Source organism: Bombina bombina, chromosome 6, assembly GCF_027579735.1.
Source record: "Bombina bombina isolate aBomBom1 chromosome 6, aBomBom1.pri, whole genome shotgun sequence".
NCBI classification, from domain to species: Eukaryota; Metazoa; Chordata; class Amphibia; order Anura; family Bombinatoridae; genus Bombina; species Bombina bombina.
Genome location: NC_069504.1, coordinates 959,890,310 through 959,916,881, shown reverse-complemented (window position 1 = coordinate 959,916,881; position 26,572 = coordinate 959,890,310). Strand labels below are relative to the sequence as shown.

The 26,572-nt window shown below is 40.8% G+C and overlaps 1 protein-coding gene and 1 pseudogene across 2 annotated transcripts in view; both read left to right on the top strand.

Annotated features, from left to right (window-relative positions):
- Positions 1-24,444, top strand: part of FCHSD1 (FCH and double SH3 domains 1) — a 374,706-nt gene extending 350,262 nt beyond the window's left edge. For both annotated transcript variants that reach the window (XM_053718614.1, XM_053718613.1), the window contains 4 exons: positions 7,392-7,597; positions 15,816-15,918; positions 17,543-17,610; positions 23,994-24,444. In XM_053718614.1, coding sequence (XP_053574589.1) covers positions 7,392-7,597; positions 15,816-15,918; positions 17,543-17,610; positions 23,994-24,059 — 443 coding nt within the window. In that variant the 3' untranslated portion in view covers positions 24,060-24,444. The remainder of the gene's footprint in view (positions 1-7,391; positions 7,598-15,815; positions 15,919-17,542; positions 17,611-23,993) is intronic.
- Positions 338-444, top strand: LOC128665315 (uncharacterized; annotated as a pseudogene).
- Positions 24,445-26,572: the final 2,128 nt, after the last annotated feature.

Below are 26,572 nucleotides of genomic sequence, written 5' to 3'. Positions count from 1 at the left end.
TTATTTACTTTTATGAAGTTCATGTCTGTTATAATTTTCCCGTTGGTAAACATTTCTTCTCTGGAATTTGATACTAGCGATTTTGTGGTTGCTTGGGCACTTCCGCAGAAGTTGCATGTTAAGGTATTAGTACATCGTTATATAGATCCTTTGTCGATCCCCACTGGGGTTTCGATTTTTATGTGGCCTTGGTCAATTCTGGAGTGCCCTATGTAGCAGGCTGGTCCTGTTCAGGCGCTGGTTTCTGTTCCTTAAGGTCTATATCATCCACGTGGTACCGGTGTAACTGGCTGACCTGGTTGGGTGGAGAGTTGCTCACTCGGATAAGGAGTTCGTTATGCTCTGGTTTCTCTTCAGATCGAATAAATCTTTCCCCTTTGTCTAAAGATTTCCGTGGAGAGGAACAACCATGAGTTTTCAATATTTTTATGAGGCTCCAGGGTTAAGACATGGTAGAGGAGGAGGCCTTTCGTTCCTAGACGTCAGGCTGGTTCTCGTTTTCTTCTTTTGGGTGGGGCATCAGAGGGTTTGTACACAGTCCTCATTGTCCTGTTCACAATTGTTGGCGGGGTTCCAGAAGCGGATCCTACTAAGGCTTACTCTGAAGGTTCCGGAGGTTCTTTGACCTCGGACCTAGAGTTCTCCATTCCCAATTGGACTGGAGGTTTAGATGACTCCTTAGACATCTGAGGTACCAGGTTGGGCAGTTTTTATCTCCTCTATGGTATTCTTTTTTGCCTGCCTTTTTGTGAGGCTTTGACGTTGGTACCTCTTCCTTAAGGGGTCGCGGCTTCCTTTTTCCCCTTCTGGGGCTGGTGGTTGGGTCATCTGTTCTGGAAGTTTGGGCATTTATGGCCTTGTTCTTCCTCCTACTGTTTCTCGTCTGCTCCCATGTTTTTGGGGGCTCTGGAGAATGCGTTTGTCTCCGTTTTTCCTGGAGCTACCATTTTTTTACCACTTTTCGGTTGGGTCTGTCGTTCCCTGGGATGGTGATACTCGTTCATCGTTCATTCTTTGAACTGTGGAGGTTGCCGGGATGATCCTGAAGGATTGTTTGGAGACTTTATTGTAGACTCTGTTGCAGAGGTGCGCTATTTCTTGTCAGCTCCTTAGCAGTTGGACTTGGGGTGTTGTCCCTCGAGTCTTTAGGAGTTATGCTCTCTGTCTCTGGGATGCTAAGTGAACGTCCAGTGTCCAAGGACCTTTGGATGTGGCTGTGATTGCATCTCCTAGGGTACAGGTTTCTCCGTTTGAGGTATCCCTATGGTTCCTCAGCGGTTACTAGCTTATGACTTGAAAATAGCCTGAGGGTTCGTTTAGCTTTCCTAGCAAGCGGGAGATTGCGGTTGAGATCTGTTACAGCTATTTGCACTTTAACTGTGTGCTCGAAGGCTGGTTGTTTTTCTACTGGACCGGCTGTTGCAGCCAGATGGTTCCTCTACAGTCAGTATTGACTTTGCTGTCTGTCTGTTGCCACACTCTCCATGCCTGTGGGCGGGTAAGCGGTTGTATTTTGCATTCCCCTCCTCTTAGGGGGATTGGGGCATATCACAGTATCCGCCTACTGCCCCAGTGGTCTTCCTCTGTTCAGTGGGGTTCCCCCTGCCTTGCGTGCAGTATGTCATGAAGAGTTGGATCCTGGTATTGTGCCATCAATGTTGTTTTCAATGTAGTCTCCCATTTGCCTGGGAGTGTCCCCTCTTAGTAGGGAAGGGAACTAGGTCTGGGTTCTCGAACCCAAGCTCGTCCTATGTTTTGTCATAGCTTAGTTGGTTAGCTTGCCAGTCTAGTTAGCATATGGTTGGGGTTTGTTCTGCCCCTTGGTACCATTTAGTTCCCCCCTTTTCTTCCTTTTTGAGGATCTGGGTGGTTCGGGGAATTGTTCATTTCCCTGCCTTCGGACATTGCCAGTCACTTTGGTGCTCGGTCCGTTGCCTTGAAGAGGGGGTCAGCGGTCTGACTGCTCCGTGGAGCCTTGACCGCTTCTCTTACATAGATCTTGTGATCTCTCTTTAGGTGGGACGTTTAGTGGTGTTTCCTTCCTCAGCAGCGAGCCTCTCTCTGCTGGTTTTGGATGCTCTCCTGCTTTTCTGTTTTTGCCTGGGAGGGAGTTGGTTCCTGCACTTCTTCGGAAGGTTCCCTCTTTCGGAGTAACATAGTAACATCAAGTTCAACCTATGCAAATCTAAAATATATACAAAAAGCTCCAGTTAAACTTAAATAATCCCACAAAAAAGTGATCCATTTAATACTAGCAATCATATCCATTAATTTTGTTTATAGACAGAAATGTATCCAAATAATTTTTAAATGTATCTAGGGTATTGGCATTCACTACCTTCTTTGGTAATGAGTTCCACACTTTTATTGCTCTTACAGTGAAAAAAACGTTTCCGTTGCAGGAGATTAAATCTCCTTTCCTCCAACCTCTGGTCACAAACAATTTTCTTGGAATAAACAGAGCTTCTGCCATCTCTGTATATGGGCTTTGAATATATTTATATAAAGTAATCATCTCACCTCTTAAGCGCCTTTTTCTAAAGAAAACAGACCCAGTTTGGCTAGCCTCTCCTCATAGGTTAAATTCTCCAATCCAAGTAAAAGAAAAAGAAACAGAAGCGCACCAGGGCACGATTCAAGTGAAGATTTATTAGTATAAAACACACGCAACTAACAATGTTGCACTTACTGGATTAAAAACAAAAATGAGCCTGTAGATTTAAACTGTCTTTGTGTGCGCTGGAACAAAGATGTCAAACAGTTCCTATTTGCCGGTCCCGGTAAATACAAGGCGTCCAGACTGCCCTTCTGCAATACCGCAATGACCGTCCACACAGAAAGACCAGGAGCAGTGGAGCAGTATCCTTTTTTTGACTAATCCGAAGCTGCACCGGGAGAAACCAGCCCTGCACGCGGGGAAAAGTGGTTTTCAGCTTACACCTGCAAACAAATTGATAAAATACATAGTGGACACATTTAAAAGGTACTGTTGCTAAATTTCAAGGGTATTTTGAAAATCTGTTACCCCAACGGACTACCATCTTTTACCACCTTAAAGTGAAGTGTGATATATATTTTTTTCAGGGGCGTTAGTATTGGGATATATCAGCATACTAGCGGACCTCTGTTTTAAATGTGTAGCATTGTATTTACTGTTATAAAATTAGCTTGTTTCGAATAATTGCCAGGTTTTGAAATATTTATTTATTTACTTTTTCTGTATTAGTTAAAAGCGCTAATAGCGTGTATTGATGTATTAAATTAAAAGGTGACAGCATTATTAGGAATTTATATATAATTCAAATCAATACAGGCACAGGTAGTTAAGCGCAATATCATCATTTTTATCTGTCTTTTGTAAATTCTCCAATCCCCTTATTAGCTTTGTGGCCCTTCTCTGGACTTTTTCTAGTTCTGCAATATCTTTTTTTGCGATTGGTCCCCAGAACTGCACTCCATACTCAAGGTGAGGTCTTACCAGGGCTTTATATAGTGAAAGAATTATGCTTTCCTCCCTTGAGTCAATGCCTCTTTTAATACATGCTAGTATCTTATTAGCCTTTGAAGCTGCTGCCCTGCATTGTACACACATCTTTAGCTTGTTATCTATTACTACACCCAAATCCCTTTCCTACTGTGTTTGGCTAAGTCTTGTCCCATTTAAATAATACGTTGCCTGCTTTTTTTTTTTTTTTTTTTAAATCTTTTATTTATCAGATTTTTTTCAACATACAACAAAAAGAATAAAAATTCAACGTGAACATGATAAAAAAAAATATTTGATGGAGACGCAGCTCCTATGACATCAGCAATTTAAAGGATACACAACAAATTTTTCAAACCTACAACTAGCTCGAAAAATGAAAAAATCAAGCATAAATATCACAGAAAATATTTTGATGGAGACACAGCTCCCATAACATCAGCAATTCTAAAGGTGACACAGCTCCTACTCCACCTCTACAACCAAGGAACATACCTCCACTGAGGACTACAAATCATAAATCCTAGTCTACTTAAGGGGAAAAAAAAAAGCTTTGTGGCCCTTCTCTGAACTTTTTCTAGTTCTGCAATATCCTTTTTTGCGATCGGTCCCCAGAACTGCACTCCATACTCAAGGTGAGGTCTTACCAGGGCTTTATATAGTGACAGAATTATGCTTTCCTCCCTTGAGTCAATGCCTCTTTTAATACATGCTAGTATCTTATAAGCCTTTGAAGCTGCTGCCCTGCATTGTGCACCCATCTTTAGCTTATCTATTACTACTCCCAAATCCCTTTCCTCCTGTGTTTGGCTAAGTCTTGTCCCATTTAAATAATATGTTACCTGCTTATTTTTACTTCCAAAATGTAGAACCTTGCATTTTCCCGTATTAAATCTCATTTTCCATTTACCTGCCCATACTTCTAATTTTTGCAGGTCCCTTTGTAACCAAAGTTCATCCTGCTCTGACCTAATGACCTTACATAACTTAGTATCATCTGCAAAAATAGAGATGTCGCTATTTAATCCTAGCTCTAAGTCATTTATAAAAATATTAAAAAGAATAGGGCCTAGCACTGATCCCTGGGGTACTCCACTGATTACCTTTGTCCAATCTGAGTATGATCCATTTACTACTACTCGTTGCTCCCTATCTTTTATCCAGTTATTTATCCACAAACTAACATTTTCAGCTATTTCCAATCCTCTAATTTTGTGCATTAATCTCTCATGTGGCACTGTATCAAACGCCTTTGCAAAATCTAAGTATATCACATCAACTGATTCCCCTTTATCTATATTTTTACTCACTTCCTCATAGAATCTAATTAGATTAGTTTGACATGATCTATTTCTCCTAAAACCATGTTGATTAGAACTCATAATCTTGTTTACACGAATATCCTCATCAATATAATCCTTTATAATCCCTTCAAATATCTTCCCCACTATTGATGTCAGACTAACTGGTCTATAGATTCCTGGATCATCCCTACTTCCCTTTTTGAAGAGTGGCACCAAATCAGCTTTACGCCAATCCTTGGGTACCATGCCTGAGGATAATGAGTCTTGAAAAATTAAGAGTAGAGGTTTGTCTATAACAGTGCTAAGTTCCCTTAACACCCTTGGGTGTATTCCATCTGGGCCTGGAGTTTTATTTACCTTAATATTATCCAATTTGTTCCTGATATCCTCTATACATAAACCAATTAATGGAATGGGCTGGCATGTTCTATTTTGTTCCAAAGTATCATCCAATGGTTCCTCTCTTGTGTATACTGAAGAAAAAAACTGGTTTAGTATCTCAGTCTTCTCCCTGTCACTGTTAATCATGCTACCCTCCCCGCATTTTAACTTACCTATATTGTCTTTCTTAGATTTTTTGCTATTTATTTACTTAAAGAACCTTTTAGGGTTAGATTTAGAATCCTTTGCAATTAATTTTTTATTTTCAATTTTGGCTAATTTGATTGCTTTTTTGCATGCTTTGTTACATTCCTTATAAATATGGAATTTTGAGTCTGTACTATTTTCTTTGAATAATTTAAATGCCCTACGTTTTTTCCTAATTTCTCTTAACACATTTATATTCAGCCACATTGGCTTGGATTTTTTATTTTTATAACGATATGGTATGTGTTGATATGTATATTTATTTAACACAGTTTTAAATGTTATCCATTTATCCTCTGTATTTTTATTAGAGAATACTTTGTTCCAATTTATATTTAATGATTTCCTTAAATCGAGTCCTGGTGCAGTTCCTAGTTTGGTGGGCTAGTGTTAGCGGCTGGTGTCTACTAGAGTTCTGTCGCAGAATTGAAGCCGGTGGCTTCATTTGTAGCTGTAGCTGGTGCAATGCCGCCCCCTGCAGACTCGTGGCCAATCGGCCGCTAGCAGGGGGTGTCAATCAACCCGATCGTACTCGATCTGCTTGAATTCCGGCGATTCCTGTCCGCCTCATCAGAGCAGGCAGACAGGGTTATGGAGCAGCAGTCTTTAGACCGCTGCTCCATAACTTGTGTTTCTGGCAAGTCTGAAGACTCGCCAGAAACACAGGCCCTCAAGCTCCATACGGAGCTTGATAAATGGGCCTTTCTGTGTGAGGGATGGGATCTGCCTTGTCCCTCTAGGTCTTCAGGGTTGGGACATTACATGGTCCCTTGGATTTCCATTCAGATAGGGGAAGGGTTTTTTTTATCCCTTCTTTCTGTTTGGTCGTTAGAGTTCATTCTCTATACGTTTTTGTCCTGTTGCAACCTTGGTTTGTGCTTAGAGTTCTGCTGGGGTTCTTTTTACCCTAGTTGTTGGTCTTTGGATCTCTTGTTGAGTCTTTCTTTTTCTTCTTCCTCTTCTCTTCTGGGGGTATGTGGAAATTGTGCGGCTTGGAGCCTGCGGGACTTGCCTCCTCGGGGGCTTCATGCTTGGTGGAATCTAGTGATTCTAAACGGTCTCTAACTATTGCCTTACTGGGGTGTCTTTGCCCCCTCCTGGTGGCCAGGTTCTGAATTCCCATAATTAATGAATGCAGCTGTGGACTCTCCCCGTCAGAAGAAAATAAAATTATCAGGTAAGCATAATTTAAGTTTTTTAAAACAATTTGTTATAACAGCAGGGTATTTACTGCCGAACTACTTACAATTGATACAAAACAAAAAATGTTTTACCTTTATTCATAGCATCATGCACTGTGATTTTAGATAAAAAAATTGGATTTATTTCTCTGTTTACTGTTTTAGTTTTTTGTTATAATGACTAAATTCTTATGTTCTTTTTACAATACAACATAATAGACACCCACAATCCAATCCAAGCCAGTTGACTTTGCTCAAACTCACATGCACCCTCAACATTTCACCATTATTCATTGAGATTATAAGTGCTTAACAATAAAAGCGCTTTTCTGTCAAAAATCTGAGACTGTAGCCATGTTCCTATGAATTACAGCTGTATCAGTTCCAGATTGCTTGGGAGCATTTTTTGTGGAAAGTGCTAGAGGCTGCCGTGCTTTCAGCTTTTTCAAACACTTTTTGACAGGTTTTTTGGTGGTTTGTGCCCTGCTTATTAGAGTCTTTGGGGCACACAATATGGCATCTGGTTGGCTGTACCACTCACCACTACCCCCAGGAAGATGATTTAAAAATGCTTTGATCAGGGGGCACCTGTCAACCCAGGTGAGCCTGTGCCCAACCATGTGGCTTTGATATACTTTGCAGGCAACCTGTCATATTTGTACATTGCAATGCTTTAAATACATTGAGTTTCAGGATCTTAATTTGCCTTTATGTTCTAAAGGAACTCAAATCTGCTACATATAGATATGGGGTTACAGATTTTCTCCCTATCTGATGTCTTTTCTTCCTCTACTATTTTGCTTTACAGTATTTTCTTTATCTTTTTGTTTACAGTGCATCTTGCTAGAGCTCTTTATGATTATGAGGGTCAGAGTGAAGAAGAACTTACATTTCCAGAGGGATCAATAATTCAGATCATTCGCAAAGAAGAGGGTGGTGTGGATGATGGGTTCTGGAAAGGGGAATTTAATGGTCGAGTTGGAGTGTTTCCATCATTGGTGGTAGAGGAACTGAAAAGTGAAGAATCAGAAGTAAATCAGGTACATATCTGTTTTTTTAATTTGAAATCTTCTTTTTTGTATTTGTACTATTGTATAATAAATGTAAACATTGTAATAAATCAGGACATTTTAGAGTTTGAACTCCTGGTCACTTTTAATGATATGATATATGAAGTTAACAATGGCAGAATTATATTATCAATGTTATACCAATTCTGCACTAGCACATCAGATAAATACTATCTGCTTTTATCTATTACCTTTAGATCTAGCGATAATCTTCTAAAATGATAGCATCACTGAACCACACGGCTTAGCTCAAATAATAATAATAATAATTGCGCTCTTTCACCTTACTACATGCATGTTATGCACCATTTGTATACAGGCCTATGTGTGATGTATTTACAAATGTACTATGAACCATTACTGAAGTATAAGACAACTACAATCATCGCAACACGGCATTTAAATAAGTCTTACACATCTTAACAATACCAATTCTGATGTGAAAAATAGTATCATTACAGTCTCTTAGGAACCAACAATTATCATTATTTTTATTATCAGGTATTTGTAGAGCCCCTTCTGAGGTTTTGGAGTCATTTTATGTTAACCCCATCATACCTGGGTGTAATATGGTCATCAGTTCTGGTCTCCCCGGTCATCATCTAGTTGGCACCCAATGTATTGTGTGTGCTCTCTTTAGTAGATAAATCCAATATGTAATTTGAATAATGAAGAGAAACATTATATATACAATACACACACATATAGAGTATTAGTCCATAAGAATAACGGTCACTGTGCATTCTTCTCTGATTGGCTTTGTCGTAGAAAAGGGCCTCAGAAAATATACAATGGAGATATACTGAACGTCCTTCCTCTTGCTGTTCATACAGATGCTTTGCTGAAATGTCTCTGTTCAGATGCAACAACTTTTCTAATGCACTATACAAGTAAACACATACATTGTCTGGTATCTGGGAGGTTGAGTGAGAACTTCAATTTTTTTTTGTGCTATTCTCATGACTGTGCAGCTGTCTGTGCTTTCCTAAAGTTATGATGGCCAACTTCCTAACACATGGTGACTACAGATCAATATTTTAAGAAGCTTTAAGGGTCACATATAAATGAATAGTTATTGAACACACAAATGATATACCGGTATTTCCCAAATGTGTCAAGTGGCATAGAGCTAGACTTTGGTTGTAGGGTACCCTCTTTTCTTCTGTTATGTGTGATCAGTCCACGGGTCATCATTACTTCTGGGATATAACTCCTCCCCAACAGGAAATGCAAGAGGATTCACCCAGCAGAGCTGCATATAGCTCCTCCCCTCTACGTCACTCCCAGTCATTCTCTTGCACCCAACGACTAGATAGGATGTGTGAGAGGACTATGGTGATTATACTTAGTTTTTATAACTTCAATCAAAAGTTTGTTATTTTACAATAGCACCGGAGCGTGTTATTACCTCTCTGGCAGAGTTTGAAGAAGAATCTACCAGAGTTTTTACTATGATTTTAACCGGAGTAGTTAAGATCATATTGCTGTTTCTCGGCCATCTGAGGGAGGTAAAAGCTTCAGATCAGGGGACAGCGGGCAGATGAATCTGCATTGAGGTATGTAGCAGTTTTTATTTTCTGAATGGAATTGATGAGAAAATCCTGCCATACCGTTATAATGACATGTATGTATACTCTACACTTCAGTATTCTGGGGATGGTACTTCACTGGAATTACTCTGTAAAAAGTACATTAAACCTTTTAATAGGTATTTATTATGTTAAACGTTTTTGCTGGAATGTAGAATCGTTTGCATTTTCTGAGGTACTGAGTGAATAAATGTTTGGGCATTATTTTTTCCACTTGGCAGTTGCTTGTTTTAATTGTGACAGTTTCGTTTCTCTCTCACTGCTGTGTGTGAGGGGGAGGGGCCGTTTTTTGGCGCTCTTTGCTACGCATCAAAAATTTCCAGTCAGTTACTCTTGTATTTCCTGCATGATCCGGTTCATCTCTAACAGAACTCAGGGGTCTTCAAACTTCTTTGAAGGGAGGTAGATTCTCTCAGCAGAGCTGTGAGACTTATATATTGACTGTGATTAAAAACGTTGCTCTGTAATTTTTACGTTTCAAATTTAATTATTGTTACTTTACTAATGGGAACAAACCTTTGCTAAAAGTTGTGTTGTTTTCAAGGATTGATGCTATAACTGTTTTTCAGTTCATTATTTCAACTGTCATTTAATCGTTTAGTGCTTCTTTGAGGCACAGTACGTTTTTGTTAAATAAGATTGTAACCAAGTTGCAAGTTTATTTGCTAGTGTGTTAAACATGTCTGATTCAGAGGAAGATACCTGTGTCATTTGTTCCAATGCCAAGGTGGAGCCCAATAGAAATTTATGTACTAACTGTATTGATGCTACTTTAAATAAAAGCCAATCTGTACAAATTGAACAAATTTTACCAAACAGCGAGGGGAGAGTTATGCCGACTAACTCGCCTCACGTGTCAGTACCTGCATCTCCCGCCCGGGAGGTGCGTGATATTGTGGCGCCTAGTACATCTGGGCGGCCATTACAGATAACATTACAAGATATGGCTACTGTTATGACTGAAGTTTTGGCTAAATTACCAGAACTAAGAGGCAAGCGTGATCACTCTGGGGTGAGAACAGAGTGCGCTGATAATACTAGGGCCATGTCTGATACTGCGTCACAGCTTGCAGAGCATGAGGACGGAGAGCTTCATTCTGTGGGTGACGGTTCTGATCCAAACAGATTGGATTCAGATATTTCAAATTTTAAATTTAAATTGGAGAACCTCCGTATATTACTAGGGGAGGTTTTAGCGGCTCTTAATGATTGTAACACTGTTGCAATACCAGAGAAATTGTGTAGGTTGGATAAATACTTTGCGGTACCGGCGAGTACTGACGTTTTTCCTATACCTAAGAGACTAACTGAAATTGTTACTAAGGAGTGGGATAGACCCGGTGTGCCGTTCTCACCCCCTCCAATATTTAGAAAGATGTTTCCAATAGACGCCACCACACGGGACTTATGGCAAACGGTCCCTAAGGTGGAGGGAGCAGTTTCTACTTTAGCTAAGCATACCACTATCCCGGTGGAGGATAGCTGTGCTTTTTCAGATCCAATGGATAAAAAATTAGAGGGTTACCTTAAGAAAATGTTTGTTCAACAAGGTTTTATATTGCAACCCCTTGCATGCATCGCGCCGATTACGGCTGCGGCAGCATTTTGGATTGAGTCTCTGGAAGAGAACCTTAGTTCAGCTACGCTGGACGACATTACGGACAGGCTTAGAGTCCTTAAACTAGCTAATTCATTCATTTCGGAGGCCGTAGTACATTTAACCAAACTTACGGCTAAGAACTCAGGATTCGCCATTCAGGCACGTAGGGCGCTGTGGCTAAAATCCTGGTCAGCTGATGTAACTTCTAAATCCAAATTACTTAATATACCTTTCAAGGGGCAAACTTTATTTGGGCCCGGTTTGAAAGAAATTATCGCTGACATTACAGGAGGTAAGGGCCACGCCCTGCCTCAAGACAAAGCCAAAGCTAAGGCTAGACAGTCTAATTTTCGTCCCTTTCGGAATTTCAAAGCAGGAGCAGCACCAACTTCCACTGCACCAAAACAGGAAGGAGCTGTTGCTCGTTACAGACAAGGCTGGAAACCTAACCAGTCCTGGAACAAGGGCAAGCAGGCCAGGAAACCTGCTGCTGCCCCTAAGACAGCATGAATCGAGGGCCCCCGATCCGGGACCGGATCTAGTGGGGGGCAGACTCTCTCTCTTCGCCCAGGCTTGGGCAAGAGATGTTCAGGATCCCTGGGCGCTAGAGATCATATCTCAGGGATACCTTCTAGACTTCAAATTCTCTCCCCCAAGAGGGAGATTTCATCTGTCAAGGTTGTCAACAAACCAGATAAAGAAAGAAGCGTTTCTACGCTGTGTACAAGATCTGTTATTAATGGGAGTGATCCATCCGGTTCCGCGGTCGGAACAAGGACAAGGGTTTTACTCAAACCTGTTTGTGGTTCCCAAAAAAGAGGGAACTTTCAGGCCAATCTTGGATTTAAAGATCCTAAACAAATTCCTAAGAGTTCCATCGTTCAAAATGGAAACTATTCGGACAATCTTACCCATGATCCAAAAGGGTCAGTACATGACCACAGTGGATTTAAAGGATGCTTACCTTCACATACCGATTCACAAAGATCATTACCGGTATCTAAGGTTTGCCTTCTTAGACAGGCATTACCAGTTTGTAGCTCTTCCATTCGGATTGGCTACGGCTCCAAGAATCTTCACAAAGGTTCTGTGTGCCCTTCTGGCGGTACTAAGACCGCGAGGAATTTCGGTAGCTCCGTACCTAGACGACATTCTGATACAAGCTTCAAGCTTTCAAACTGCCAAGTCTCATACAGAGTTAGTTCTGGCATTTCTAAGGTCGCACGGATGGAAAGTGAACGAAAAGAAGAGTTCTCTCTTTCCTCTCACAAGAGTTCCATTCTTGGGGACTCTTATAGATTCTGTAGAAATGAAGATTTATCTGACAGAAGACAGATTAACAAAGCTTCTAAATGCATGCCGTGTCCTTCATTCCATTCAACTCCCGTCAGTAGCTCAATGCATGGAGGTGATCGGTTTAATGGTAGCAGCAATGGACATAGTACCCTTTGCACGTCTACATCTCAGACCGCTGCAATTGTGCATGCTGAGTCAGTGGAATGGGGATTACTCAGACTTGTCCCCTACTCTGAATCTGGATCAAGAGACCAGAAACTCTCTTCTATGGTGGCTTTCTCGGCCACATCTGTCCAGGGGGATGCCATTCAGCAGACCGGACTGGACAATTGTAACAACAGACGCCAGCCTACTAGGTTGGGGCGCTGTCTGGAATTCTCTGAAGGCTCAGGGACAATGGAATCAGGAGGAAAGTCTCCTGCCAATAAACATTCTGGAATTGAGAGCAGTTCTCAATGCCCTTCTGGCTTGGCCCCAGTTAAAAACTCGGGGGTTCATCAGGTTTCAGTCGGACAACATTACGACTGTAGCTTACATCAACCATCAAGGAGGGACAAGAAGCTCCCTAGCAATGATGGAAGTATCAAAGATAATTCGCTGGGCAGAGTCTCACTCTTGCCACCTGTCAGCAATCCACATCCCGGGAGTGGAGAACTGGGAGGCGGATTTCTTGAGTCGCCAGACTTTTCATCCGTGGGAGTGGGAACTTCATCCGGAGGTCTTTGCCCAAATACTTCGACGTTGGGGCAAACCAGAGATAGATCTCATGGCGTCTCGCCAGAACGCCAAACTTCCTCGCTACGGGTCCAGATCCAGGGATCCGGGAGCGGTTCTGATAGATGCTTTGACAGCACCTTGGAACTTCGGGATGGCTTATGTGTTTCCACCCTTCCCGCTGCTTCCTCGATTGATTGCCAAAATCAAACAGGAGAGAGCATCAGTGATTCTAATAGCGCCTGCATGGCCACGCAGGACTTGGTATGCAGATCTAGTGGACATGTCATCCTGTCCGCCTTGGTCTCTACCTCTAAGACAGGACCTTCTGATACAGGGTCCATTCAAACATCAAAATCTAACTTCTCTGAAGCTGACTGCTTGGAAATTGAACGCTTGATTTTATCAAAACGTGGTTTTTCTGAGTCGGTTATTGATACCCTGATACAGGCTAGGAAGCCTGTTACCAGAAGGATTTACCATAAGATATGGCGTAAATACCTATACTGGTGCGAATCCAAAGGTTACTCCTGGAGTAAGGTTAGGATTCCTAGGATATTGTCCTTTCTACAAGAAGGTTTAGAAAAGGGTTTATCGGCTAGTTCATTAAAGGGACAGATCTCAGCTCTGTCCATCTTGTTGCACAGGCGTCTGTCAGAAAATCCAGACGTCCAGGCCTTTTGTCAGGCTTTAGCTAGAATCAAGCCTGTGTTTAAAACTGTTGCTCCGCCATGGAGTTTAAACCTTGTTCTTAACGTTCTACAAGGAGTTCCGTTTGAACCCCTTCATTCCATTGATATAAAGTTGTTATCTTGGAAAGTGTTATTTTTAATGGCTATTTCTTCGGCTCGGAGAGTCTCTGAGTTATCAGCTTTACATTGTGATTCTCCTTATTTGATTTTTCATTCAGATAAGGTAGTTCTGCGTACTAAACCTGGGTTCTTACCTAAGGTAGTCACTAACAGGAACATCAATCAAGAGATTGTTGTTCCTTCTTTATGCCCAAATCCTTCTTCAAAGAAGGAACGTCTTCTACACAATCTGGATGTAGTTCGTGCCCTCAAGTTCTATTTGCAGGCAACTAAGGATTTTCGACAAACGTCTTCCCTGTTTGTCGTGTACTCTGGTCAGAGGAGAGGTCATAAGGCTTCGGCTACCTCTCTCTCCTTTTGGCTTCGTAGCATAATTCGTTTAGCCTATGAGACTGCTGGACAGCAGCCTCCTGAAAGAATTACAGCCCATTCTACTAGAGCTGTGGCTTCCACTTGGGCCTTTAAGAATGAGGCCTCTGTTGAACAGATTTGCAAGGCTGCAACTTGGTCTTCGCTTCATACTTTTTCCAAATTTTACAAATTTGACACTTTTGCTTCTTCGGAGGCTATTTTTGGGAGAAAGGTTCTTCAGGCAGTGGTTCCTTCTGTATAATGAGACTGCCTATCCCTCCCGTCATCCGTGTACTTTTGCTTTGGTATTGGTATCCCAGAAGTAATGATGACCCGTGGACTGATCACACATAACAGAAGAAAACATAATTTATGCTTACCTGATAAATTCCTTTCTTCTGTTGTGTGATCAGTCCACGGCCCGCCCTGTTTTTTAAGGCAGGTAAATATCTTTTAAATTATACTCCAGTCACCACTTCACCCTTGGTTCTCCTTTCTCGTTGATTCTTGGTCGAATGACTGGGAGTGACGTAGAGGGGAGGAGCTATATGCAGCTCTGCTGGGTGAATCCTCTTGCATTTCCTGTTGGGGAGGAGTTATATCCCAGAAGTAATGATGACCCGTGGACTGATCACACATAACAGAAGAAAGGAATTTATCAGGTAAGCATAAATTATGTTTCTTCTGTTCTCCCCTCTAAAGGGCTCTTTCGTTCTGGATGCCTTGTTCTCCCACCCACATAAGCCCCAAAGAACACATTTTAGTTTAGCTTTTTCCTGTGCTCACAAAGACTATGGCACATGTTTTTTGTTCTGCTCCTTCCCAGGGGCCACAAAAATGGGTGCAAAGGGCCTCGTTCTGTGTGCTGATTACTACTAAATCTGGCATATGTTTGTTCCACTCGGGAATTTATATTGTATTCAAAATTCATTGGATACTTGTTCCATTGGCTAATGCTTTAATATCCTGTTTTAGGTATCATTGCGTGTTACAGATATCCTTCTGATAAATAAACGTAAAAAAAAAATGATGCGATTAATTCAAAGCATAGAATAATCTAGTGCTCCCTAGATTATGAAAGAAGTCAAATATTCCATATTTACGATTCAGAATTATTGTATATAGTGAAATAATTAACTTTTTCTAGGTCAACTATTTGTGCAAATGAAAGTCACTATTTACATTTATGTTTGTTGCTTGAAGGTTTTAGCAGCTTAGCTATTGTTTGTTAGTTATTTCACACACATACAAAAACAAACAGCAAATTGACATTCAAGGGACATTCCAGCCAAAACTGGAAACCAAATAGCTACATTTCAGTTTTGAATAGAAGCATTTTTTTATTATACATGCATTAGCAAAAATGCTTCTAATAAACGATATAGCCGTTTCAAAAGTGTATTTAAGTATGCTCCGTGCACCAGCTTTTTAAACACAGCACTTTCTCAGAAATCCTTAGGTGCTTGTACCATCTGGTAATGACTCAGTGTGTAAATTGTTGAAATTATACAAGCCCCATTGGCACTCACAGCTGCAGTATTTAAAATGCTGGTGCACTGAGAGTATCTAGCTATGCTTCACATGCACGTGCAGAGAATAATGTTAACGCTAAAATAGTGATCACTTTTGCTAGAAGCATTTTTGCTAAAACATGTATATTACAAATGATGTAATTCATCTGTGTGCAATTATATTTTGACTGGAATGTCCCTTTACATATTCTGATAATGTAATGAAATTTAAACATATGCTAAACTGATATTTCCTTAATAAGCTTTGTTGATAAGCTAACAATTGAAGATGAACTGTGGTTTACACTTCTGCAGGATCTCCCATCTCCAGCTCCACCTCCTTTCTTGCCACCCATGATTAGTCCATTTGCAAACCAAAGAATACAACTTCAAGGACCTACACCTCCAACAGAGCCAGGTAAATGTTTAATTATGGTATGGTTTATTATATTTTACCCCATATACTAAAACACAGTTTATGATGGGATATATTCAACTTAGCATAATCTAACTGATAATTACTTCTACAGAAGAATGAAATGTCATTAAAAAGATTGGATATGCAATAAATCATTTCTGTGAAAAAATAATTATTTATAACTATATAAAGAATAGTATTATAATTGGTATATGTATGATTTTTTTTTTAATACTTTTTATTTTTATATAAAATGAATGTGTATTTTAGGGTAAGTGGTATTGAACATATATAACAGATATTTAAATGGATTATAAAGAGGGATATAAACGGCATTCTTGATGCATTAGAAAGTTCCAAAGTCATTGCAGTCTTCAGTGCTTTCCATAGTCGTCCAGCTCCATAGTCAACCAGCTCTGGATTGGCTAGTGTAAAGTGTCTTATGAATACCATACACTTTAGTAGATACTTTTATGTACTTTTAATTGTTAAGCAACACCTTAAAGGGACACTGAACCCAATTTTTTTCTTTTGTGATTCAGATAGAGCATGCAATTTTAAACAACTTTCTAATTGACTCCTTTTATCAAATTGTCTTCATTCTCTTGGTATCTTATTTGAAATGCAAGAATGTAAGTTTAGATGCCGGCCCATTTTTGGTGAACAAACTGGGTTGTTTTTGCTGATTAGTGGATAAATTCACCCACCAATAAACAAGTGATTTCCATGGTTCTGAACAAAAAAATTGCTTAGATGCCTTCTTTTTCAAATAAAGAAAGCAAGAGAACGAAGAAAAATTGATAATAGGTGTAAATTAGAAAGTTGCTTAAAATCGCATGCTCTATCTGAATCACCAAAGAAAAATTTTGGGTTCAGTGTCCCTTTAAACTTTGATGGTAAATTTCAGACTATAAGAATGTTGCAATGACAAATATATTACTTTGCAAGTAAAACCACATAATTATTATTTTTAAAGTGTGTATATATTTTATAATAAAAGATTTATAATCCTAATTGGTATTGTCGGTTCCTCCGCCCCTTCATTTCCTCTTTTGGCTGGGCTGTGATATATAGAGCAGTCCCACCCATTCTTTACTTAGGCTTTCTAAGGGCTTCAAAGGGGCTCGGCTTCAAGATTGTCATATTACACACATGTTGATTGGATGTTCACTGGAATTGTCATTTTTTTAAAATGTAGCCACCAATCAGCAAGCACTACCAGGGTTCTGAACCAAAAATGGGCCGGCTCCTAAGCTTTACATTCCTGCTTTTAAAATAAAGATATCAAGAGAACAAAGAAAAAATATAATAGGAGTAAATTAGAAAGTTGCTTAAAATTGCATGCTTTATCTGAATCATGAAAGTTTAATTTGGACTTTACTATCCCTTTATGGATAGTTATGACGTTTATATGTCCATTTACATATTTCCGTAAGATCAGCATACAAAAATTGTTGGCTGGTTTATTTTTGACTATTATGTAGAAAACAGCTACAGCAAAATATCTGAACACTGTCCCAGAGGGCATGGTAGAAGTTTGAAATGTAGTATTAAAATGGAAGAGGGCCAACTTTTTTTATATATATATAAATGGATAAATGGTTAATGCTTTCTATGCTTTCAGATTCCAGACATGAAGGTTCAGGGAGTTCTCAGGGTTCTCCCGATTTTGCAGGCACACGACTGAGACCAGTAAGTAACCTGAAAATAAAAAAATGATTCAGAGTGACTATCTTAAGGGTTATTACATATATTTAAAATGAAGACTGCATTCATGTGCTGGACTTTATAATTGTATTAACTGAATTTACAGAGGTTACAAACATTTGATTACCCATAATCCAGTCTCTGTTCACAAAGTCTGCAAACACTAAAATGATCTATCTGCTTAAGCTCATTTAGCCCAATTAAATATGTGCGTGATTAGTATGATATCTATGGTAACTGTCTGTCATTGTCACACGAAGCTTTCATGCTCTATGGGAAACTGTTGAACGTTAAAAATAATCAGAGACAGTTGAAAGTTGGCCAACTCAGAGGAAATAAGAACAACACAAGCGCCCAGTAAGTTTTATAAGACCAATTAGACTTTGCTATTATAATTTTTTGTTATGCTGCAGAAGATCTTTCTAAACAAAAAGAAGCTGGGGTTTTATACACGGCGGAAACATGTTAGTATTATTCCACAATGAAGAACACGTTTACTTACTAAAACACTTTTGATGGTATTTTATTAGCCATACATCAGTCTAGAATAAAATAATTAGAACATTATAATTAGATCATCCTGAAATCCTAGCATGTTTGCAGGGCTAGTTAGATACAATAACTAGTAATGTGCCCCTAAGCATGGGCATGCAGTCATAAATTACTGCCTGTTTTCTCAATTTTTGTTCTTAAGCATGTGCGTGTCCATTCATTTATTTATTTATTTATATATATATATATATATATATATATATATATATATATATGTGTGTGTGTATATATATATATATATATATATATATATATATATATATATATGTGTGTATGTACAGGCAGTCCCCAGGTTATGAACAAGATAGGTTCTGTAGGTTTGTTCTTAAGTTGAATTTGTATATAAGTTGGAACATACAACTTACATACATATATAGTTTTGGAAAGTATAGGGAGAAGTTTGTTTTGCTACAGGACTGCCTGTAATGAGAAAACCTTTTTTTAAAGCCTTTACATTTATATCTAAAAATGTAACCTTATTTGACCATGTATATGATCAAATATCAATTTTAATGCATTAATTCATCTTTTGGTGTTAGCATACTTTTTAAATATTAAATGGATATGATATTCTTAAATGTTAATCAAAATATTTAAATGGTAACCAAAATATTTAAATGTTTAAAAATTTACTAAAGTGAAGGTTTTTTTGTTATTGTTTTTTTTTTTTAATGGATGTTCCTGTACCTAATAAACCAACTTTTCTTCCTAATTGGAAAGAGTCCACAGCTGCATTCATTACTTTTGGAAAATAAGAACCTGGCCTCCAGGAGGAGGCAAAGACACCCCAGCCAAAGGCTTAAATACTCCTCTCACTTCCCTCATCCCCCAGTCATTATTTGCCTTTCATCCCAGGAGGTTGGCAGAGAAGTGTCAGAATTTGTTTTGTCTCTTATGGAGGGTACTACTCTTCGCAATGGGACAGGAGTTTTAAGTAGCCCTATAAGCTTCTCAGTGAGGGCCTGGGTGAAAGTTAGAGTCCGGAGATGCAGGGAGAGTTCTCATTTGCGACACTATCCCGACTTATATTAACAGCTTCTATAGCAATCGGAGTTGACGAGTTCCGCAGACTGCTTTTTCTCTCAAGTCCATGTCAGGAGCGATGCTACGACCTGTCACACTTGAATGGCCGTGTTCCTGTTCCACGGCGTAGATTCTGGTAAGATAGTTTCATGTTTTATTACATAATGTTAACACAGAAGACAGGGTCACAGTGTGGCGCCTTTTATCTTTATAGAATCAAGGGTTAATATCTCCTTAGGGGGATTATTGAACAGGGGGGAATAATAATCTTATATGTTTATTTGATTTTATGCTGCTTTATGTGGGAGATGTTATGGGCTCTTAGGCTGTTATGGAATATACAAGTTTCACTTTCACTTTGAGAGCCATGCAGCTTACAAGCTTGGCGCGCTTTCTCTCATAGCAGGGACGGTCCTGCATTGTGCACTGTGTGATTCATTCCCTCCTTCGTGACTATCAGAGAGGAGTCATACATCTCTGTACTGTCTGGGTCATAGGAGGTGGTGAGTGTCCCAGCCATTGGGGTATAGAGGTGCCGTTATTTTATTAAAAGAAAAAAAAGACGATTTTTTATCCCTCTAGTTCTCCGGTTATTGCACTAGTGATGGAGAATTCGGTTTCTTTAGAGAGTAAAAAAGAGGATTTTTTATCTCTCTAGTTCTCCGGTTATTGCACTAGTGATGGAGGATTCGGTTTCTTTAGACAGTACTGCCTCTATTCCTAAAGAGGAATTCCTGTTTATATATGGGGAGGAGGCCCTAGTTCCCCCTCTCAATTATATTCCATATGCCTTGTTAATGTGATAATATCAAACATGTTTGATATCACGGAGCCGTCCACCTCTGAGGAGTTGTCGTTCAGTGAGGTGCGTAACCTACATTGTTATCTCAATACACATGCAGTTTTCCCGTAGTATTGCTGATCCTCCATCTGGAGGGGGCCTTTTTTCTCCATACGTTACTGCACAGTTCAGACGGCGGTATCTGCGGCCTTAATGCTTTACCTCTCCCTGCTAAGGGCAAGCGAAAAGTTACTCCTTCCCAGAGTACATCAAATAATTTTTGGATTTAACTGATAGGGTTATCCGAGGATGAGGTTCTTTCTAAGACTTCAGAGTATAAACTTTCTGGGTCAGAGTCTGCTGCCTCTCAACCTCCAGCTGCGGAGGAACCAGACTTTAGTTTTAGGAATTTGCGCTTCTTCTGAAGGAAGCTTTTGGTGAATTCAGGGGTTCCTGAGGTCATATTGCCTGATGAACCTTTATTTCCTAAATTGAATAGAGTTTGAGGACAGGGTGGTGCCTTCCCTTCCATGCTCCTGTTATCCCGGGTATTCCACCTTGGACTGTACATCGGGTGCAACTGTCCCTGAGTGTTGTGCCTTTCGTTACAGAATTGCGTGCCTTCGCGTGTTACTCAGACATGTTTTTTCAGTTATTGAGTGACCCTATCCTTATCGGATACGGGAATACTCAGTCTGCTCTTCGAATGGCGCACCTCATTAGACATGTGGGGATGATGTAATCACCTGATTGTCTATGTATTGAGATCTTTTCCAGTTTTTTTGGAAGATCAGGGCTCTGTTTGGCTGGTCCTGTGGTAAGCCTGTTTCTTTTTGGGCATTAACCTACGGGTTGCCTTGTATTTTATTTTCATCCGATAGGATGTCCTGTCTCTTTTCCTTCTTCCCCTCTGAGGGAGAATTTATGCGGCTTGACGGTTAGGACCTGGATTGCAGGCTGATCCTGTTTGGGTTCAGTTCTGTCTGGTAGCTGTTCGGACACGTGGCGCCGCTATGCTTGGCTGGTCCGGTAGAGGCGCTGAGTGCTCATGTTATCCTCTGTTTTCAACTAAGCATTCTAGAAGACTGGTGGGTCTGTGAGGCAGGAAGGATTGTCTCAGTCCTTATAGTCTTCAATTTGGATGACTGGGTCAGTGGAGTTCCACTGCGTCTCTCTCTCTCTTGTGCCTGGGGTTGTCAGACCCTAGAGCTCCTTCCCATGTAGTGGAGGGTTAGTGGGCTTGCGCCCTCTTGCCGCCGAGTTGGGCGGTTTGGCCTTTTTTCTTTTGACGCCCTGGGAATTGATCTTCTGGACTTTAGTTCTCAGCAGCTAGTAGTTTATTGGGTAGTTCAGCTGCCTTGCAGCAAATGGGTTGCAGAATGTGACCAGCTGCAGCTATTGCACATTGACTTTGTACTGTCTAGCTGTTTTTATGAGACATTTTAGTCTTCCTCTGTTGTCTCCATGTGAGTTGGGTCTCCTTTTAGGGACCTGGGTTCCCCTCCGGGATATAGTCGCTCCCTGTTAGGGGCACTGGGTGTGGTCTCCTTGGGCTCTGCTTGGAGCTGGAGATGCTGTGCGTCCTTTTCTCTCTATGATCCTCTGATTGTATGGAGGTGATGCAGAGACCAGCCTTTACTCAAGGGATTTTGGCCTCAGGGTATCCCCGTGCTTGTTGTCCTGCGGCTGTTTGAGAGTCTATGGGCTCTAGTGTCGTTGAACGACTTTTAATGCCTTAGCTCCTTTGGAGCATTGGACTTTGGCAAGGGGTTGTCTCTTCCTTGGGTCGGGACTTGCGAGTTATCTCGTCATCCAGGTTGATCTGGATATTGCATTGATATCTCCCTGTGGTCTGATTTTTTTATATCAGACAGTGTGTTAAGTTCTCGGATATTGATTGTTTAAACAATTGGGGGCTCAGATCTGTTTTCTCCCTGGTGCTTCCGGTTGCTGAGGCTTCACTCAGTGTTTTCCTTTGTGGAGTTGTTCCCAGACTTTTTGGCTCTAGGGATGGTTTGAGGTTCCCCAGTTCCTGGGAACTAGGGCTATGTCCTTTTACTTGGAATAATTGACCTGGTCACGGTTGGCCAGGTTGTCTGAGTGCTGATGCTCATTGGGCTAGACTTATGCATTTATGGTCGGTTTCCCTTGTTCAGCTTGCTGTGGTAACCTTATGGATTCACTGCTCTGCAGGCGAATGGGTTTGCAGTGTTTCTGCTGCAGCTATTGCACAGTGTGTTGGCAAGCTAATTCCTTAGGGGGATTCCTTCCAACTTCATCTGCGTTGGAGATTGATCTCTGCCTTTTTGGCCCCATCCCTTTTCTTAGGGTGGGGGGCTTATTCTCCTTCTTATGGAGGTGTGGTCCTTTTTCTAGGGATTCTCTTTGATTCGGGAGGTTGAAACTGAGAGTTAACCTTTCAGAGAGGGGTATTTTTCTCTGGGTTGTTACGTTCCATCTGGAGTCTTGCTGGCTCCTTGTCAAGACTATGGTGGGCTTTTTGTTAGATTCCTTTGGGTCTACGGCCTTGTCTGTTTCTAAGGAGTTGGGTTGGCACCCATGCTCTGTTGGGATGGCTGTGGCCATTCTTCCGCTCATTTTTGAGCTGGTGTTGGGGTTCCTCTGTTCTGTTTTCAAGACCTACCGATGCTTGGGCTAGCCTTGTTGGGAGTGGGTTCTGAGATGCGTTGTCATCTTCAGGATCTAGGTTGGCATTGTAGCTAGCCCCCTGGGTTTACAAGCTGAGGATCCCGGGTCACCTTCGGGTTCTGGGTGTAACCTCTCTATTGGGGGTGCAGTGGGTCTCGTTGAGGTTATGTGCTTCCCCTTTTGGAGCCCTGTGTGTAGGTCTAGCAGCTTTGATTGCCTGGAAGTGTGTCCTCTGTCTGGGAGTTCTCCTTTTACAATCGGTTCTCTTGCTGGTCGCTTTTTTCTTCTCAACAAGTAATCTGTGTCATCCTAATGATGGCTGCGTGTTCTTGACTCAGGGTTTTTTGTCTGGATCTGTTACGCTTTCTTTTTTTGTCTGAATACTATAGTATTCTTAGTTCTGACGATGTGAGGACTCGTCTTCAGTTGTCTTTCGGTGCTTTTGCACGATGTTGAGAGAAAGGTTTCTCTGTTTAGAGGCCCGGTCCTAAACCTCTGGTTTATGCTTGGCCTGGTCGTAGCCTCCCCTTGTCTGTCAGGACCCATTTGGGTCTTTGTGAGCTGGGCTCGCTATTGGGGGTTTTCCTTTCATGGATTTTGTGGTGACCTTTCGGTTCTTCTTTGCCATATCCCTTGGTGAGGGACCGCCTGTTGGGCGACGGTGTCTCCTGGAGGACTGTTGGCTCAGTTGAGTCTGATTTTGTGGTCTCTAGCTAGGCTTCGGACGAAGTGGGGGTTTTGTTGGGTAGTGGTTTCTGGCTTGGTGCCCTCAGAATGGGCCGCCTATTGTACCCTCCCGTTTTAGCATTAAGTGTCCTCTTTATCGTGGGTATTGTTTTCCCAAAAGTAATGAATGCAGCTGTGGACTCTTTCCAATTAGGAAGAAAAACATAAATTATGCTTACCTAATAATTTCCTTTTCTTCTGTTGGAAAGAGTCCACAACTCCCCACACTTTTTCTACGTGGGGCGTCTTTTTATTCTTCTGGCACTTTTTTCACCCTGATATTTGATCTACTATTCCTTGTTCCTCGGCAGAATGACTGGGGGATGAGGGAAGTGGGAGGAGTATTTAAGCCTTTGGCTGGGGTGTCTTTGCCTTCTCCTTGTGGCCAGGTTCTTATTTCCCAAAAGTAATGAATGCAGCTGTGGACTCTTTCCAACGGAAGAAAAGGAAATTATCAGGTAAGCATTATTTGTTTTTTTGCTGGATTGTTTCTATAAACCAATGAGCACTAGAGTCCCAGGACTGAGTTATACACTGTTATGCTGTTTTTGTTAGTTTTATTTGAAAGGTAAACAATAATACCACTAATGCCATACAATGAATATCTGTAAACGATCTCACACCATTCATCTTGCAGATGAGAGCTGCACCTCCACCCCCATCAAAAACATCTGAAACTGGAGCAGTAGAAGATTTTTCCTGATCTCGCTGGCTTTTTTTTTTGTCCTGGGCTAAACTGAAATCTGTGAATTGATTCCTGCATGCAATACAAAACTCACCACCCAAAAACTTTACTACAGCTTATGAAGAACTACTGAGATAACAAGGGATATGCAGAACATGTAGGCCTTGTATACATCTGAATTCTCAAAGCCTTGTTCCTGGGGATATGTGCCTATAAAAAGAAAAAGCTTTCATACCAAAGAGACTGAAATACTTTTCAAAAGAACCAGTATTTAATGAGAAGGCAACCTAAATGTGACCTTTAAATCTTACCAAAGAGACTGAAATGCTTTTCAAAACAACCAGTATTCAATGAGACTGCATCCAAAATGTGATCTTTAAATAGACTTTAATCTGCAGTACCTTCATTTCTCCAACATAGGTGTGTCCGGTCCACGGCGTCATCCTTACTTGTGGGATATTCTCCTCCCCAACAGGAAATGGCAAAGAGCCCAGCAAAGCTGGTCACATGATCCCTCCTAGGCTCCGCCTACCCCAGTCATTCTCTTTGCCGTTGTACAGGCAACATCTCCACGGAGATGGCTTAGAGTTTTTTAGTGTTTAACTGTAGTTTTTCATTATTCAATCAAGAGTTTGTTATTTTCAAATAGTGCTGGTACGTACTATTTACTCAGAAACAGAAAAGAGATGAAGAATTCTGTTTGTATGAGGAAAATGATTTTAGCAACCGTAACTAAAATCCATGGCTGTTCCACACAGGACTGTTGAGAGCATTAACTTCAGTTGGGGGAACAGTTTGCAGTCCTTTGCTGCTTGAGGTATGACACATTCTAACAAGACGATGTAATGCTGGAAGCTGTCATTTTCCCTATGGGATCCGGTAAGCCATGTTTATTACGATTGTAAATAAGGGCTTCACAAGGGCTTATTTAGACTGTAGACATTTTTTGGGCTAAATCGATTGATATTAACACTTATTTAGCCTTGAGGAATCATTTATTCTGGGTATTTTGATATAATTATATCGGCAGGCACTGTTTTAGACACCTTATTCTTTAGGGGCTTTCCCAAAGCATAGGCAGAGTCTCATTTTCGCGCCGGTGTTGCGCACTTGTTTTTGAGAGACATGGCATGCAGTCGCATGTGAGAGGAGCTCTGATACTGATAAAAGACTTCTGAAGGCATCATTTGGTATCGTATTCCCCTTGGGTTTGGTTGGGTCTCAGCAAAGCAGATACCAGGGACTGTAAAGGGGTTAAAGCTTAAAACAGCTCCGGTTCCGTTATTTTAAGGGTTAAAGCTTCCAAAATTGGTGTGCAATATTTTCAAGGCTTTAAGACACTGTGGTGAAAGTTTGGTGAATTTTGAACAATTCCTTCATGTTTTTTCGCAATTGCAGTAATAAAGTGTGTTCAGTTTAAAATTTAAAGTGACAGTAACGGTTTTATTTCAAAACGTTTTTTGTACTTTCTTATCAAGTTTATGCCTGTTTAACATGTCTGAACTACCAGATAGACTGTGTTCTGAATGTGGGGAAGCCAGAATTCCTATTCATTTAAATAAATGTGATTTATGTGATAATGACAATGATGCCCAAGATGATTCCTCAAGTGAGGGGAGTAAGCATGGTACTGCATCATTCCCTCCTTCGTCTACACGAGTCTTGCCCACTCAGGAGGCCCCTAGTACATCTAGCGCGCCAATACTCCTTACTATGCAACAATTAACGGCTGTAATGGATAATTCTGTCAAAAACATTTTAGCCAAAATGAACCCTTGTCAGCGTAAGCGTGGATGCTCTGTTTTAGTTACTGAAGAGCATGACGACGCTGATATTAATATCTCTGAAGGGCCCCTAACCCAATCTGAGGGAGCCAGGGAGGTTTTGTCTGAGGGAGAAATTACTGATTTAGGGAACATTTCTCAGCAGGCTGAATCTGATGTGATTACTTTTAAATTTAAATTGGAACATCTCCGCATTTTGCTTAAGGAGGTATTATCCACTCTGGATGATTGTGAAAATTTGGTCATCCCAGAGAAACTATGTAAAATGGACAAGTTCCTAGAGGTGCCGGGGCTCCCAGAAGCTTTTCCTATACCCAAGCGGGTGGCGGACATTGTTAATAAAGAATGGGAAAGGCCCGGTATTCCTTTCGTCCCTCCCCCCATATTTAAAAAATTGTTTCCTATGGTCGACCCCAGAAAGGACTTATGGCAGTCAGTCCCCAAGGTCGAGGGAGCGGTTTCTACTTTAAACAAACGCACCACTATTCCCATAGAGGATAGTTGTGCTTTCAAAGATCCTATGGATAAAAAATTAGAAGGTTTGCTTAAAAAAGATGTTTGTTCAGCAGGGTTACCTTCTACAACCCATTTCATGCATTGTCCCTGTCACTACAGCCGCATATTTCTGGTTTGATGAACTGATTAAGGTGCTCGATAGTGACTCTCCTCCTTATGAGGAGATTATGGACAGAGTCAATGCTCTCAAATTGGCTAATTCTTTCACTCTAGACGCCTCTTTGCAATTGG